The 18535-nt window shown below is 47.2% G+C and overlaps 1 protein-coding gene across 1 annotated transcript in view; it reads right to left on the bottom strand.

Annotated features, from left to right (window-relative positions):
* nxn (nucleoredoxin) overlaps positions 1–18535 on the bottom strand; it is a 225566-nt gene that overhangs the window by 53746 nt on the left and 153285 nt on the right. The window contains exons 2-4 of the mRNA XM_060848012.1: positions 7776–7893; positions 7506–7639; positions 4681–4781 (exon numbers count right to left, since the gene is read on the bottom strand). Coding sequence (XP_060703995.1) covers positions 4681–4781; positions 7506–7639; positions 7776–7893 — 353 coding nt within the window. The remainder of the gene's footprint in view (positions 1–4680; positions 4782–7505; positions 7640–7775; positions 7894–18535) is intronic.

The raw sequence follows: 18535 nt of genomic DNA, 5'->3' as shown, positions 1-18535 counted from the left end.
TCACCCCTCAGCCTCCTACGCTCCAGGGAAAAAAAACTCCCAGCCAATCCTGCCTCTCCTTGTAACATGTCACAGCGAGAGGGAATGGGTGGCACGGTGGCTAGCACTGCTGCCTCACAGTGTCAGGGACCTGGGTTCAATTCCCGCCTCGGGCGAATGTCTGTGTGGAGTTTGCACATTCTCCCCGTGTCTGTGTAGGTTTCCTCCGGGTGCTCTGGTTTCCTCCCACAGTCCAAAGATGTGCAGGCTAGGTGAATTGGCCATGCTAAATTGCCCATTGTGTTAGGTGTAGGGGAACAGGTCTGGGTGGGTTGCTCTTTGGAGGGTCGGTGTGGACTTGTTGGGCCGAAGGGCCTGTTTCCACACTGGAGGGAATCTAATCTAATGGAAAGGTTTGTCTGAATGAAGATGGCTAGTTCAGTTATACAGGGCAATGGCAAGACCCCATCAAGATTATTGTGTACTCTCTTGGTCCCTTTATTTATGGAACATTCTCACTGGTGTCTTTATTGCCTGTTAAAAAGCAGCAATTGTGAATTATTTCCCGGCTCATTTGAGATCTTAACTAAAGAAATAACAAGATTGGATCCTGGTTGGGGAAAACACACCTGCCTTTCACCTTATCTATAGCCCTCATGACTGTATAAACCTCGAGAAGGTCACCCCTCAAACCTCTGTGGAAAAAGTCCATTCCTATCCTTATAACTCAAACCCTCCAGTCCCATGTAGGCCAGAACCATTTGCCCTGGGGGGATTTGAACCCAAAACATGAGTCATGTTTCCGGATCAACAGTCTAGCAATAATACCATTGGACCATTACCTCCCTGTAATACCACAATACTTCAACTTGTGTCACTGCTCAAGCAGAACAGAGTCGACAGAATGAGAGTAAAGTCAAGAAGTTTTGGATCATGGAGCAAAAATGGAATTGGGGTGCCAATCAGTGATGAACAGCCGGCTCATTTTCTGAGGTGAGCATTGTCTACTGTTGTGTTGATTGAGCTACACCCTGACTGGCTATCTCAAGGGGCTGAGTGGCCTCCTCTCAATCACACAGGGTTATGGGTTAGGTCTTCATCATTCATGAGTTGCTCAGAGGGCAGTTAAGAGCCAACAACATTACTGTGGGACTGGAATCACACGTAGGCCAGACCAGGTACGTTTAGCAAGTTTACATCCCTAAATGGCATCAGTGAACCGGATAGGGTTACACTGATAGTGGAGTGGGCTAGTTTTTTATTCCAGATTTTTAATTGGGTTCAGAATTCACCACCTGTTTTGGTGGGATTTGAACCCACGATCCACAGAGCATTAACCAAGGGTTCTGGATAACTACTCCAATGACATTATCACCACACCAATGGATATCAGAGCTGCTGTATGTCAGCTAATCCAAATGTAGTCCTCAGAGGAAGAAGCAGCCAACCATTTTATTAACAACACGGTCCTATTTCTGTGTAATATGCACTAATTGATCAGACTTGAATTTCTCGGGCCTGGAGAGTTGGAAAGGATTGTTTACTCACCCCGTTGCATCATGGGAAGATAAATGCAATCTAGGTCTCTTAGTCTGACAACAATACAAATTTATAGTGAAAATGTGTCAAGCAAAGAGACCTCGGTTGCACTTATCTTCCCATAATGCAGCAGGGTGAGTAAACAATCCTTTCCAAATCAAATTTATAGTGACAATGTTTTTAAACGGTGCAATATCAGAAGTTTGTGGACTACAAGAATTGAAAGCTCTAAATCCCAGGGACTAAGTGGTCAGGTCAGGGTGTGCACTAAGATGGCTGTTGTTCTTTTAATTCTCTTTAGCCTCTTCCTCCTCCTTTTACTGACAAACAACTAGTCCTTCTGGCACGTAGGTCTTACAAGAGAGCGCCAAAATCCCAATGATTTATGCACGGAATACAACACAAGGCAGGCTGAAACCTGACATTTAATAAGTATGTCTGTTGTTCAACAGCTGCCAAGTCATCTCAAAGCTGTCCAGCACAGGAAAAAGCTTATGTTTATAATTAAAGTCACTGGTTATAAATACTTGTGAAAGAATGTGAGGACCAGTGCTGGCCTTATACCAGCCTCAATTCTGACCTTCATGTTGCTTTCATTGCAATGTCAAGCACAGGTATTGGACATTTCTCCCCTACTCCAGTCCATCCTTTATCTCTTACTGTCTTTCTTTCTCACACACAATTGCTCAGTGAGAATACAATAGGTTAGGCAAGGGGAGTACCCAGGACCTGCAATGTCAAGGGTCACAGGCATACAGGAACATCAGCACTTTCACCTTCTCCTCCAGATTTTACACCCTGAACGCACATTGACTGTTCCCACCTCCCAACATTCCTGGTTCAAAATGCTCAACTTCCCTTGACAATGGCACTATTTGTGCGCCTACAGCACAATTAATGGTAGGATCTTGGTTAGTGTTGTTGAACAGAAAGACCTAGGGGGTCAGGCATATAATTCTTTGAAGTTTGCATCATTGGTAGACAGGCTGATTAAGAAGGCATTTAGCATGCTTGTCTGCATTGCTCAGATATTTGAATATTGGAGTGGGGAGGCATGGTGGTTCCATGGTTAGCACTGCTGCCTCACAGTGCTAGGGACCTGGGACCAATTCCACCCTCGGGTGACTGTCTGTGTGGTGTTTGTATGTTCTTCCTGTGTCTGCATGGGTTTCCTCCGGGCGCTCTGGTTTCCTCACACAGTCACAAAGGTGTGCAGGCTGGGTGAATTGACCATGGAAAATGCAGGGTTACAGGGATGGGGTGGGATGCTCTTCAGAGGGTTGGTAGGAGTTTGATAGGCTGCTTCCATGTTGTAAGGATGCTATGATTCTAGCCTATGGAAAGTCATGTTGAGGTTGCACAAGTGAGGCCTCTTCTGGAGTACTGTGTCTAGTCCAGTTACAGGAAGGACATTATTAAGCTTGAGAGGGTCAGAAGTGATTTAGCAGGTAGATGGAATGACAAGTCTGAGTTATAGGGAAAGGCTGGATAGCCTGAGACTTTTTTCACTGGAGTGTTGGAGATTGGAGAGTAACGTTATGTTGATTTTCAAAATCATGAGGTGTGTGGATAAGGTGAATAAGATGGGTCTTTTCCTTAGGGTAGGTGATTTTGAGACTGGGGGGGCATATTTTTAAGGTGAGAGGAGAAATATTTAAGAAAGACATGGGGGCAACATTTTTACACAGACAGTGGTCAAGGTGTTGGATGAATTTCTAGAGAAAGTGATTGGCATGGGTACAGTTACACGTTTAGATGACATTTGAATAAGTACATGAATAGATGTGTTTGGAAGGATATGGGCCAAGCGCAGGCAGGTGGGACTAGTTTAGTTTGGGATAATGGTCGGCATGGACTGTTTGGGCCGAAGGGTCTGTTTCCACGCTCTATGACTCTGTGACTCAAAAAGGTGGCTCACTAACACATTCTCAAGGGCAGTTAGGGATGGGTAATAAATTCCTGTCATGGCAGTAACACACACGTGCAGGATGATGATGTCAAATAGGCACGAGTGGGATTGGTAACTGCAAAGGTCTCTGTCGAGTAAGTGCCGTGTCTTCTACCGACGGACAACCATGTTCTGCGAGACTGCACGACAGAATTGGTTCCTAGCTGGCCCTGCTAGCCCAGTCAGGAATCCTGATACCTTAGCGATTTGAAATAAACTGAGAAGTCTAAACACCAAGTAATGAGTTTTAATTGAAATGTGAACAATTTGCTGGATGGTGAATGGAACACAGAGGCTCCCTTCAGAGCAGAGAAAGCTAAGGGCACATCTGATCAAGGTCTTTGCAATTCAAGAAGGAATAGGTTTGAATGAATAAAGAGAAACTGTGACCAAGAGATCAATGAGCTAACCCTAACCCTGTCCCTAACTCTAACTCTATCCCTAGTGCGGCTGTTGGGTATGCTATGTTGGATAAAAGACCTAACCTCCAACTCATCTCAACTGTTCTAGACCTTTCCATTTGACAGGCTTGAATTTCTCGGGCCTGGAGATTTGGAAAGGATTGTTTACTCACCCTGCTGTGTCACGGGAAGAGAAATCCTGTCAAGGTCTTTTAGCTTGACAAAGTGGCAAATTAATAGTGAAACGCGCTTAAATGGTGCAGCATCGGAAATTTGAAGGGACACCGTTGTGTTGGACACAAGGTTGGAAGCCATTAAGTTGTAGGGCCTAACAGATTCAAAGGGAAGGTTTGTTCATGGCTATTCTAATGACCAGTGGCTGGTTCAAGAATGAAAACCAGATGTAAAATCACAACCTAGTAGGATTTGGGTGTAAAAGGGTTTTGGATGTGCAAAATATCACCCACTCCTGCCTTAGAACATTACAGCTCAGTCCAGGCCCTTCAGCTCTTGATGCTGTGCCAACCTGTGAAACCCATATGCAGCCCATCTAACCTGCACTATTCCATTTCCATCCACATCTTTATCCGATGACCATTTCAATGCCCTTAGAGTTGGTGAGTCTACTGCTGTTGCAGGCAGGACACTGCCCCTGGAAAATGGCAGGGTGCTGAGCTTCCAGCTGCGGGTCACCCGGCCTGATACCCATTCTCACCCAGCTCTAGGTCAACCAAGCAGGACATGGCTGAAGGAGCTATGCAGCTGGAGGAACCTTAACACTGAACCTGTCAGAGGGAACGGAGTCTACTTTACCTGTCAGCACTGACGAAAACAATCTCAAACTTGTGTCCCATCTCTTTGATTTTCCGATATGTCTCCACGAGCACCCGGGTGAGACTTCTGCAAGGAGGGCACTGTATTCGAAAGGAGAGAATTAATGCAGTTAGCAGTTGGGTTCTGTTACTCTGCACCGATACTGCACTGAGCTTTCTTAATCATTAAAAACACTTCCAGAACACTATTACACGTCACTTTTTTAAAAATGTTTTCTGTAACTGCCAACATCTGGCAAACACACCTCCTAGTCCTGGGATCTTGTATTTTCATTCTATTAGCTAGAGCCAGTGAGAGGGAGCTGGCCCACTGGGGATTTCTCAAAGGGTTTCGGATCATGCTGGAATGCGTTCAAAGTCCACTCAAATGTCTTCCTCCTCAGCACCTCTCTCTCTCTCTCTCTCTCTCTAATGTGCACCCCAAAGGTACTGACCCTGCTATACATTTCGCTCTGGAAGGGTATTTGGCAGTCCGGTTCAGCAAAACAGTGTCACACGGTTACTAAGGGGTAAAGTGGGGCGTTTGAGTATTACTCGGGAGAATTGTTTCTGGACAGTGCCCCTCTCCCACCCTGCATAAGCATCAGCCCATCCCAAACGCTGGTCTTCATTTGTTCGCTTACACCAGGTTCCGTTCCCCCTCCGTCATTCAGTCACCCCCTACATCGTCTCGCAATCAGGCACAATCTCAATTTTAAAACTCCCCTTCATGTATTCGCAACCCCTTATTGTCTTAACCCTACCCATCCCCATCATCTTCAGCATAACCAACTGCGCTCGCTGGTATTGGCAGGGGCACCTTTAGCTGAAATGAAAACAGAAAATGCTAGAGAAACTCAGCAGCATCTGTGGAGAGAGAAACAGAGTTAACATCCCAAGTCCTTTATGATTCTTCTTCTCAGCTTCTGCTGGTCCAGCCTAACTCTCTGGAATTTCCTTCGTAAATCTCTCCACATCGCTCCCTCCTCCCTTAAGTTGCTCATCAGACCAACTCCTTGCAGCAAGATTGTCTTACGCAGTTGTCAGAAATGTAGCTTGATAATGCCCTTGTGTAGCTCCTGACCAGAGACACAGGAGTAAAAGCAGGCCATTCAGCCCTTTGAGGTGAAAGTGAGGACTGCAGATGCTGGAGATTAGAGTCAAGATTAGAGTGGTGCTGGAAAAGCACAGCAGGTCAGGCAGCAACCAAGGGGCAGGAAACCCTTCATCAGGAATGTCTTTAATCTTGACATTCAGACCATTGATTCTACTCTGTTATTTTGTAGGGTAGTTGTAGAGTCATAGAATCATGGAGATATACAGCACCGAAACAGACCGTTTGGTCCAACTTTTCCATGCTGACCAAATATCCCAACCCAATCCAGTCCTACCTGCCAGCACCCAGCCCATATCCCACGAAACCCTTACTATTCATACACCCATCCTTTTAAATATTGTAATTGTACCAGCCTCCACCACTTCCTCTGGCAGCTCATTCCATACACACAACCACCCTCTGCGTGAAAAAGATGCCCCTTAGACCCCTTTTAAATTTTTACCCTCTCACCCTAAACCTATGCCCTCTCTCACCCCAGTGTGGAAACAAGCCATTTGGCCCAACAAGTCCACACCAACCCTCCAAAGAGTATCCCACCCAGACTCATTCCCCTCCCCTATTACTCTACATTGGCCCCTGACTAACGTCTCTAGCCTACACACCCCTGACACTAAGGGCAATTTAGCATGGCCAATTCACCTCACATGCACATCTTTGGACTGTGGGAGGAAACCCATACAGACACGGGGAGAATGTGCAAACTCCACATAGTGTGTTGTCCGAGGTGGGAATCGAACCCATGTTCCTGGTGCTGTGAGGCAGCAGTGCTAACCACTAAGCCACCGTGCCACCCAAGTCTCCTATGCCTCGGAAAAGCTGGTCCGAATGAGACAAAAGGAACGATCCAAAACCTCGAAAGTGAAAGGAATAACAGCAGCAGTCTGGGATGGGGCTAGCATTGATCTGATCAACATGGAATAACACTGGTTTATTGGAGAGGGACGTACTAGAAACCCTCTCAGACAATCTCTTTGGGCAGATGAGTCTAGGTTTGAAACTGAAGGTCACCACAGCTGGTGTGAGAAACGTCCAAGATGTGGACGGCACGGTGGCACAGTGGTTAGCACTGCTGCCTCACAGCGCCAGAGACCCGGGTTCATTTCCCGCCTCAGGCGACTGACTGTGTGGAGTTTGCACGTTCTCCCCGTGTCTGTGTGGGTTTCCTCCGGGTGCTCCGGTTTCCTCCCACAGTCACAAAGATGTGCGGGCCAGGTGAATTGGCCATGCTAAATTGCCCGTAGTGTTAGGTAGGGGGTAAATGTAGGGGTATGGGTGGGTTGCGCTTCGGCGGGTCGGTGTAGACTTCTTGGGCCGAAGGGCCTGTTTCCACACTGTAAGTAATCTAATCTAATCTGGACACTGTGAACGGTGACCAGGGAGGAGCTAATTACTGAAGTCGCTGGAATCTGTACAGAATCTGCTAGAGATCACAGTGGGTCAGGCAGCATCCATGGAGAGAGAGCAAGCTAATGTTTTGAGTCTAGATTGCTCTTCATCAGAACTCTCTCTCTCTCTCCATGGTTCTGACCTGCTCTGATCTCCAGCATTTGCTGTTTTCAGTCAGGAAGGATGACCAGTCTGGGGACCCCAACCCAAGTCAACGCCTTCAGGAGGAAATGGGAAAAAAACAGTTGGGAACAGGAATGCGAACCCAGCCATGAGTCAAGCACCAGTCCCGTACTACAGGAAATGGCAGATTCCGGCCTTACCCAGTGTGCAGAGAAGTAGACACCAACGTAACTGCCATCCAGTGCAGTGCTGTCCACGACCTGCCCGTTGTTCTTGATCAGTGATCCAGCCATTACCTCACCAAAGGATTTGGAGCCCCATGGAAACTCCGACCCTGCTCGGGGTAACAATCTGGTTAGTGCAGTTCCCAAACCGATCGGGGAGCGCGGTACTTGGTGCACCCGCGGCCGGCTGAAACAGTGAGGGTGGGGGGATAGGGGATGGGTTGGTAACCAGGCTGTCATCCCTACCTAGAGGATCGTCCCGGATAATCAGGTGGCCGTTTCTGCTGATGGTCCTTCCCGTGCTGCCCTCTATGAAAATTAGTGACGGAACATTGGTCACTTTATACTTGCTCCACAGCTTTATCTGAAATCGGAGAGCAGAAACAAATAAAACAAAGTCAGAACATTTAAGCTGGTCATGCCTCCTGTCAACCAGTCTATACTGAATATCGCGTAGAATTCCTGCCAGCTGCACAACGTGACTGGCTGCTGGGTTTGGAAGAATGGGTGAAGGAGAGCATTCTGTCTGGATGTGTCACTACCTGGTATGGCAATGGTACCATTCAAGATCGGAGACGGTTACAGAGAGTGGTGAACTCAGCCTGAACAATCACAAAGGCCAACCTCCCATCTATAGAGTCCATCTCCCAGGCCCGCTGTCAGGGATAGACCGCCAGCATTCTCAAAGATCCATCTCACCCTGGCAGTGTTTTTCTACAACCTCTACCATCGGGGAGAAGGTACAGAAGCCTGAACCCACACCAGCCGGTTTCGCAGCTGTTTCTACCCGAATGTTGTTAGAATACTGAATGGACTCACAAACTCTTAACATTCGCCTGGACCTGTGTTTTTGTTTTTGCTAGCAGAAAGTGAGGACTGCAGATGCTGGAGAGCAGAGTTGAAAAGTGTGGTGCTGGAAAAACACAGCAGGTCAGGCAGCATCCGAGGAGCAGGAGAATCGACGTTTCGGACATAAGCCCTTCTTCAGGAATGAGGCTGGTGTGCCAAGCGGGCTGAGATAAAAGGTAGGGGGGAGGGAATTTGGGGGAGAGGCACTGGGAATATGATAGGTGGTAGGAGGTGAGGGTGAGGGTGATAGGCCGGAGAGGGAGTGGGGGCGGAGAGGTCGGGAAGAAGATTGCAGGTCAAGAGGGCGGTGCTGAATCCGGGGGTTGGGACTGAGATAAGGTGGGGGGGAGGGGGAATGAGGAAGCTGGAGAAACCTACATTTATCCCTTGTGGTTGGAGGGGTCCTAGGCGGAAGATGAGGCGCTCTTCCTCCAGCCGTCGTGTTATCATGATCTGGCGATGGAGGAGGCCCAGGACCTGCGTGTCCTTGGCGGAGTGGGAGGGGGAGTTGAAGTGTTCAGCCACGGGACGGTTGGGTTGGTTGGTCCGGGTGTCCCAGAGGTGTTCCCTGAAATGTTCCGCAAGTAGGCGGCCTGTCTCCCCAATATAGAGGAGACCACATCAGGTGCAGCGGATACAGTAAATGATGTGTGTGGAGGTGCAGGTAAATTTGCGACGGATATGGAAGGATCCATTTGGGCCTTGGAGGGAGGTGAGGGGGGAGGTGTGGGCGCAAGTTTTGCATTTCTTGCGGTTTTGTTTTTGCTGCTGTTTACCTATCATTTACTTATCTCTGCTACTTAACTTTGTGATCTGCCTGTATTGCTCGCAAGACAAAGCTTTTCACTGTGCCTCGGTACACGTGACAATAAATTCACTTCAATTCAATTCAATTCATTTCCTATCCCTGCCTGTTTCCTCCCTGAGGGCAGCAACAATTCAGCTCAGTGGTAATTGTCATCTGCTGCACTGTTGTTCTACCTTCACATCAAGTTTCCAGTCAGAGCTGAATTCTTCCAGTCTAACTTCCCAAGTTGGAGTTTCATTTCCACAAGGAGGGAGGATTGATGGGTAATATGCCAACAGATTGCTGGGTGCCATGATGCGGGTGTCAGTTCCCTTATAAAGAACCTCCTGAGCCAGTTTAGTCCTGGAGCAGCGAAGGGAGAGAGAAATTAAGCAGGGGTTGATGCACTAAACATCCCCATTAATCAGCAATAACGTGTCTTTATATGACACAATCAGACATCCCACTGCCTTATCTTGGAAAAACTAGAACACAAAGTATGGAATCAAACCGCTATTAGAGCAGTTGACTGAAAGCGTTGTTAAAGAAGTAGGTTTTTGTGAAATAGCTGCAAATTCTTTTTTAAAAAGGAGAGACATTAAGTGATTTCAGGGCCATCTCCTCCTAACTGAGAGCTTTTGTTTTCAAAATAAAACTCACTCAGTGAACCCAGGAAAGCTTGGGTTTCCAGCAATTTGTCAGTCATTCCGTTTGGCACTAAACCAGCAGGTAAGTCAGAAGGCAACTGAACCTTCATTCAAAAGTGTAGATGATTGAATGTGGGTTCGAAGATCTTTTGTAGCTACAGTAAATCAAATTAGACTGTCTGCGTGAATGATCAAGTATTATCAGGGAAGACAACAAGAGTTCTACATCTGTTGATGAACAGAATATTGAAGAACTGAGTCTTTGATACACTTTTCCCAAATGTCCATTTGAATAAGAACACAGATATAGCCCAGAATTTAAAATAAAGGAAAACTATATACACATCTAATCGCTTCGCAAGTTAATCTCGTTTGTTGCTCGAAGACTCAGAAAGCCCCAGGCTCATAGGAACAGGAGTAGTCCATTCAGCCCATCAAGCCTGTGCTGCCATGTAATGAGGCCATGACCTAATTCCATTGACCTACCCTTGGCCCATATCCCTGAATACCCTGGCTTAACACAAAAAAAGATGCTAGCTTTAAAATTAACAACTGATCCAGCATCCACTCGCATTTATAGAATTCCAAACATCTACCATGTTTTGTGTGTAGAAGTGCTTCCTAACATCTCTCTTGAACAGGTTGGTCCAAATTCTCATCATATGACCCCAAGTTCTAGAATCCCCAGTCAGTGGAAATAGTTTATATTTATCAACTCTGTCTTTTCCTGTTAATATCTTGAAGACTTTGACCTTAACCTTCTAAGAGAACAGGCTTAATTTATATAATTTGTCCACATAAATTAACTCCTAAAGTCCAAGGATCATTCTTGGAAACCTATGTACTCCCTCCAAGGCCAATCTTCCTTCCAAAGGAATGGTACCCAGAAATGCTCGCAGTACGCCAATGGGGTCTATCCAAGGTTAACCAGACTCAATCAGATGTAAATGGATGACAGCCGGGAGGTTGCAAGGAGCAAGAGTGCCCCCTTTCAGTTTGGGAGTAAAATCTTCAACCATCTGCGATCCCTGTTGCTGTTGCTATGGGTTACCCCGAGGCTGTCAGTTGTATTTGGTTTTTGTCTTGATATAGTGAACTATGTCTTGACACAATCTTTCTCGTACTGAACCTGCACAGGGTCCAGGGCAGATTCACCAGAACGATACTGGGGCTAAAAGGGTTAAATTATATTGGCAGTTCCAAATCCTCACAGCGCATAAGACTAACAAGGCTGCTCTGATGTTTAAAATGTTGGAAGACCTTCTACAGGGTAGATACCCAGGTACAAAAGGATAAAGAGCAGGAGCAGGCCATTTGGCCCCTCAAAGGCTGCTGCAGCATTCAATGGCTGACCAGAGGGTGGCCTCAACTCCACATTCCTGTTTGCCATCCCACAGGACTGATTCATCTGGAAGATGAATGATTATGGGCGGCACGGTGGCACAGCACTGCTGCCTCACAGCACCAGAGAACCCGGGTTCAATTCCCGCCTCAGGCGACTGACTGTGTGGAGTTTGCATGTTCTCTCCGTGTCTGCGTGGGTTTCCTCCGGGTGCTCCGGTTTCCTCCCACAGTCCAAAGATGTGCGGGTCAGGTGAATTGGCCATGCTAAATTGCCTGTAGTGTTAGGTAAGGGGTAAATGTAGGGGTCTGGGTGGGTTGCGCTTTGGCGGGTCAGTGTTGACTTGTTGGGCCGAAGGGCCTGTTTCTACACTGTAAGTAATCTAATAATCTAATCTAATGTTCAGTGACCCAGCCCTTGCTGCTCGCTGTGGGAGAGGGGTCTACAGATTAAAGACCCTCAGAGAAAGGAAAAGCTCCCCTCCATCTGAAATAGGAGAGCCCCAAACCTGTACTCTATCCTAGTTCCAAATACCCTTCACCCCTCCTTGTAGCACCCACCCTATCAAGGTTCCTCAGGAGCTTGTGTTTTCCGTTCCTCTATACTGTGAAGAGTTTAAGGATGACCAGCACAATCTTTCCCTAAAAGACACTCCCTTCATCACTGAAACCAGTGAATACACAGAAACAAGTTCCTGGGGTGGGGCATTGTAAAACAAGGATGTGCATTCCCATAGAATTAGTGCTGGGTCATTTACAAGTGGGGTAGCACAGTGGCTCAGTGGTTAGCACTGCTGCCTCACAGTGTCAGGGACCTGGGTTCGATTCCAGCCTCAGGTGACCGTCTGTGTGGAGTTTGCGCATGTCTGTGTGGGTTTCCCCGGGTGCTCTGGTTTCCTCCCACAGGTTAGGGTGAATTGGCCACGCTAAATTGCCTATGGTGTCCAGGAATGTGTAGGTTAGGTGTGGTAGCCATGGCTGAAAATGTGTTGCTGGAAAAGTGCAGCAGGTCAGGCAGCATCCAAGGAGCAGGAGAGTCGACGTTTTGGGCATAAGCCCTTCTTCAGGTGTTAGCCATGGGAAATGTAGGGCTGTAGAGGAGGGGTGTGGGTCTTGGAGGAATGCTCTTTGGAAGGTCAGTGGGGGCTGAACGACCAGCGTCCTCAGTGTAGGGATTCTATGGAGTGATCTCAGGAAACATGCTTTCTATGTGATGTGCAGTAGAGGCCTAGAACTCCCTCCCCAAAATGATTGTGGGGTGGGAGGGGAGTTTCCAATGAGTGATTTAACCCTGCGGCAGGCAGACTATTTTGTAGGAACATAGAAAATAGGAGCAGGAGGAGGCCATTCAGCCCTTTCATTCTGCTGTGCTATTTAATTTGATCACAGCTGATCATCCAAATCAGCCCCTAATCCTGCTGAATTCCCCATACCCTTTAGCTCCAATAACTATGTCTCCTTCTTGAAAGCATTTAATGTTTTGGCCTCAATATTTTTTCTTTGGTTGTTAATTCTACAGGCTCCCCACTCTCTGGGTGAAGACATTTAGAGTCATAGAGTTGTAGAGATGTACAGCATGGAAACAGACTCTTTGGTCCAACATGTCCATGCCGACCAGATATCCCAACCCAATCTAGTCCCTCTCCACATCTCAGTCTGAAAAGGTATATCCCATATCCTTAAACTGTGACCCCTGGTTAGGGCCGAGGTAATAAGTGATCGTGAACAAAGATATGAAGGTAACAGAATGGGGACAGAATGAGAATATGGCTTTGAGATAGAGGATCAGCCAAGGTGGAGCAGGCTCAAAGGGCTGAATGGCCTCCTCCTGTTGCTAGTTCTCATAAAATGGCAAGTATGTTCCAAAGGCTAGATTTCCTGGTTCCTATGTTAGGAATTCTGAAAGAGATGAGGAAGAGCATTGGAAAGTAAAGAGAGTGCAGGTTCATAGCTCCATGAAAGTGGAGTTGCAGGTAGATAGGACAGTGAAGGAGGTGTTTGGTATGCTTTCATTTATTGGTCAGAGTATTGAGTACAGGAGTTGGGAGGTCATATTGTGCCTGTACAGGACATTGGTTAGGCCACTGTTGGAATATTGTGTGCAATTCTGGTCTCCTCCCTATCAGAAAGATGTTGTGAAACTTGAAAGGGTTCAGAAAAGATTTACAAGGATGTTGGTAGGATTGGAGGATTTGAGCTATAGGGAGAGGTTGAATAGGCTGGGTTTTTTTCCCTGGAGCATTGGAGGCTGAGGGATGACCTTATAGAGGTTTATAAAACCACGAGGGGAATGGATAGGGTAAATAGGCAAAGTCTTTTCCCTGGGTTGGGGGAGTCCAGAACTAGAGGACATAGGTTTAGAGTGAGAGGGGAAAGATATAAAAGGGATCCAAGGGGCAACTTTTTCACGCAGAGGGTAGTACGTGTATGGAATGAGCTGCCAGAGGAAGTGGTGGAGGCTGGTACAATTGCAACATTTAAAAGGCATCTGGGTGGGTATATGAATAGGAAGGGTTTGGAGGGATATGGGCCGGGTGCTGGCAGGTGGGACTAGATTGGGTTGGGATATCTGGTCAGCAAGGACGGGTTGGACCGAAGGATCCGCTTCTGTTCTGTACATCTCTATGACTCTATGAGTCTATGTCAGACTCAGTATCCACCCATGCGCTGGCAAACAAAACTCTCTCTCTCAGCTGCTAATGAAGCAGAGGTAAATGTGAAGCAAATTCTGGCAGAGATTGCCTTAGCCAGGGCAAGTGCTGTTACAAGTGTAAGTCTGTACAGATGCGTTCCTGACAGTTTAATTGCCCACTGTACCTTCGAACCAGCCCTGCAGAAGATGGCGGAGTGGAACTGAGCCACATGCCAACTGAGCTATGTTAGTCTTTCATTTGCCTCACCTCGTCCCAATCTGGTATCCGATGATGGGGCATTAAGGATGCGATTTTTATATTGGGTGCAGAGACTTAGAAACAAACCTGCACAACTTTAACTTCGTTCATCATCTGGTTAAGCCCCACGATTAAGCGCTCTGCAAATGAGGAAACTTGCAATCAAAAAAAATCCATCTGGGCCCTCACGCTATCCAGAAATCACTGACAGATGTGTGAATTCTTCATTCCCCAGAGAAGGCTTTTAAAGTTTTAAATGAGACAAACTTCCTAAACCCTTCGATACGCAGCATGAGAGAGATTGCCACAGGCAATTCACGCGTGCACTACATTTCCTCTTTGTTAAAGGAGGCCTTCGAATCTCACCTTAATGCAGTGAGAAAATCCTTACATGGGGCTAAGTAAAAACACACTCTAATTTCCTTCCTTCCTCTGCAGTCTCCCCCCTCCTGCTCAGCCCCCCCCACAACCTTTTAATTGCAAAGTTTACAAGAATTTGTACATTTGCAGGTCAGCGCAGGGCACAGTGGAATTCATTCTGGTGTCTGGCGTGACAGACCAGGGGGAAGGGCTGGTGGCAGCGACTGGGGGCTATTTCTCACTGGAAGGCCCCAATTTGACCTCTGGTGGAGGAGGACGAGACAAGTTGGGCCTGCAGAGATATGAATGGACTGTAAGACACTGGATGTCTCGCTCAGGATGATGAGCTTTCCAGCCTCAATGTGGAACCTGCAGCAAGAGGCACATCCTCCTCAGGCAAGTTTTTCCAATCGAGGGCTGGTCAGGAGCCGGAGGTCAGTAGTAAGTGGGGGTCTCGGTTTTGTTGGGAGCAGTGGCCATCTCTGCAAAAGGACTTTTATCAATGTTTGCTTAGTTGCACCGAAGAAGGAATTCTATTTGGACGCGTCACAGCCCGGTATGTCAACTGCTCTGCCCAGGATCTTAAGAAACTACAGAGAATTGTGAACACAACCTGATCCATCACCCAAGCCAACGTTTCACCCACTGACTCCATCTACCTTCCTCGGGAAGGCAGCCAATATCACCAATGGCTCCCTCCCACCCCGGTTATAATGTCCTCCAAAATCTTCCATCAGTCATAAGATACAGAAGCTTAAACTCACGTACTAACAGGTTCAACAACAACTCCAATTCTGTCTTCTGAATAGACCTCTCTAATTTTAAGTTTAATGTTGATCTCGCTTTCTGTCCACCTTCCCTGCAGCTGTAACACGGTATTGCTTGCTCTGTTCTATTACCTTAATGCATCTTGTATGTATGATCTTCTTGTACTGCACACAAAACAAAACGTTTCACTGTACCGAGGTACATGTAACAACAGTAAATCAAATCAAAGCAAAAAAGAACCGGCTAATCCAGGATGCCGGGCATGCTCACTGACCACATCATGGAATTATTACAGGGAGGCCATTTGGCCCATGCAACTGTACCTGCTCTTCAAACAAGCATCAATACCTCGTGCCAATCCCCTGTTCCCCCCTAAACTCTTGCATATTGTTTCTGCCCATACAGTTACCTGATGCCCTCTCAAATGCCTCAGTTCGAACCTGCGTCCATTACGTGAAGGGTAAAGTCACCAGAGTTGAATCGCAGCAGAGAGAGAGAGATGACAGATTTAGCCTGAGGGTCAGTACACTTCAGGGGAGAGGAGAGATCAAGAAGGAGAATCCATCATAGCAATCTCAGCCAGGGCAGGGATTGAATCCATGCTGCTAATAGCATTCAACACTGCAAACCATTCGTCCAGCCAACTGAGCTAATCTCTACCTGAAGAATACATTATAGATGGCATCTCCTAACATTCACTTTTAATGAGGTTAAGTTAAACCCAACTTTGCTCAGAGGTACAAATACAGAAACATCTACAAATGTTCAAATGTTTACAAATTTACAAGTAACTGCACAAAATGACTCATGATCAAAGCAATGCTGGAGCACATCAAGTCTCAAGTGGAATGTATCAGGAAATGGACTTGCCCAAATAGTCTCCAATTCACAGCAACCTGCCTCGAGAACGCAAGCTCCATTTTCCTTTGAGAGATTTCTGGCAGTAAAATAACTGTCTGGATCTTCTATATAATTTTCTCGTGCAGCTACAATGCCCACAACTGAGTGGCCAATACGTTTTGGGCCTACCTCGCCCTGACACATCCTCACAGCCTCCTGTGGAAATTCGGTGGCACAGTTATTTGTTCATGGGATATGGGCACTGCAGACATGTGTTGGCCATCCCTCACTGCCTTTACTGAGCAGCTTCTGCATTGGGTTCATGCTGGTTGGTGAGGTGATGGGGTAGCATTCATGGTGATGAATAATAATCCACAGGTCCAGGCTAATGTGCAAAAAGTGGATCTTGTGGTGCAGTGGTCGTGTCCCTATCTCCTGGCCAGGAGGTCCAGGTTGCGAAAGACCTCAGGATATGACAGGTGCGTTGTAAACAGGTTGGATTTGCCAATTCCTAAATCTCCACAACAATGTTATGGTTTATCATTGGAGAGGGCGGGGATGGAAGGCTGTTTGTCTGAAGGTTAAAGTCATTGAAGGGGCCACAAAGGCTCCATTTTATTCTGACCAGTGTAGGAAAGTGAGGTCCTGTCCCATGATTTGAGGATGGCATCTTTAGGATTGCAACTCTCTGTCATGGTCATTGTGATGCTTGGCTTCTCTTTGCATTCTCTTGTGGACATAGGTGTCGCTGTCCAGTCAGCATGTATTACCCATTCCTGTTTGCCCTCTAGACGGTGGTAGTGAGCTGCCTTCTTGAACCGCTGCAGTCCTTGTGTTGTAGGTAGACCCTTGGGGAGAGAATTCCCAGGTACAGACCCAGCGGCAGTGAAGTAATGGCACTTTATTTCCAAGGCAAGATGGGTGCAAATGGAACACACTGCTGCTACTGAATGTGGGTGGTGGAGGGAGTGGATGTTTGTGGATGTGGTGTCAAGCAAGTGGGCTGCTTTGGCCTGGATGTTTCTTGAGTGCTGTTGGAGGTGCCCCCATCCAGGCAAGTGGGGAGTATTCCATCACACTCCTAACTTGTGCCTTGTAGATGGTGGACAGGCTTTGGTGAGTCAGGAGGTGAGTGACTTGCTTCAGTATTCCTAGCCTTGGACCTACTCTTGTTATCACTGTGTTTATGTGGTGAGTCCAGCTGAGTTTCTGGTCAATGGCCAACCTCAGGATGTGGACGTTGGAGGATTTGGTGACAGTAACACCATTGAATGTCAAGGGGCGGTGATTACATTGACTCTTATTGGAGATGGTCATTGCCTGGTATTTGTGTGGTGTGAATGTCACTTTCCACTTGAAGGGAAGATCTGCAGATCTTTTGGCACCTGGTGCCGTGTGAGAATGGGCACCATGATTGGGTGGCAAATGGAGAGTGTATGGGAGTGCGGTGGTTGAGAGGCTGGAGGTCTTGTATGGTTTCCAATCCCACGGTGAGTGCCAATGGGCAGTCTTTGCCAACAGTTCCAGGAAGTCCTTGCTGGCAACTGTGATTCCCAACACACCCAGGTCCGGAGCGAAAATGCATGAAGAAAGTTCAAATCCATCTGGTATAAAGCTGACAGATAAAAATGGCCAACCCTCTGGAACAGAGAATCTTAAAGATGATTCCGTCTGCTGAGAGGATGGAGCCCAGTCAGCATCCCAAGACTGATGGAAGGTCAAGGCTCTGCTGGCGAGGGGAGGTGATGACCTAGTTGTATTAGCGCTAGAGAATTAGTCCAGACACCCTAGTAATGTTGTTGGGATGCAGGTTCAAATCCTGTCACAGCAGATGGTGGAATTTGAACTCGATAAATTGTTATTGACTAAAGATTGCAAGCTGAAAATGTGTTACTGGAAAAGCGCAGCAGGTTAGGCAGCATCCAAGGAGCAGGAGAGTCGACGTTTCGGGCATGAGCCCTTCTTTAATGGTTGTTGCAAACTCATATCTGGTTCACTTATCCCCATTAGGGAAGGAAGCTCCTACCTGGTCTGGCCTACCTGTGACTCCAGACCCACAGAAATGTCTTTAACTCTTAAATGTCCTCTGGGCAATTAGGGATGGACAATAAATACCAACCTAGCCTGCAAAGGCTGCATCCTGGGTGGCAGCGCCTCACAGCGCCTGAGACCTGGGTTCAATTCCCGACTCAGGCGACTGACTGTGTGCAGTTTGCACGTTCTCCCCGTGTCTGCGTGGGTTTCCTCCCACAGTCCAAAGATGTGCAGGTCAGGTGAATTGGCCACGCTAAATTGCCTGTACCCTTAGGTAAGGGGTAAATGTAGGGGTATGGGTGGGTTGCGCTTCGGCGGGTCGGTGTGGTCTTGTTGGGCCGAAGGGCCTGTTTCCACACTGTAAGTAATCTAATCTAATCTAATCTTAACAAAAATGTTCCCATGATGACTGACAACTTCAAACACCACAGTGAGGCCTGGTTTTCAGCCAAGGTCTGTCCAAATACAGAAAGGCTGTTGAACAATTTG

The sequence above is a fragment of the Hemiscyllium ocellatum genome, chromosome 31 (assembly GCF_020745735.1).
Source record: "Hemiscyllium ocellatum isolate sHemOce1 chromosome 31, sHemOce1.pat.X.cur, whole genome shotgun sequence".
NCBI lineage: Eukaryota > Metazoa > Chordata > Chondrichthyes > Orectolobiformes > Hemiscylliidae > Hemiscyllium > Hemiscyllium ocellatum.
This window is presented reverse-complemented; position numbering and strand designations above follow the sequence as displayed.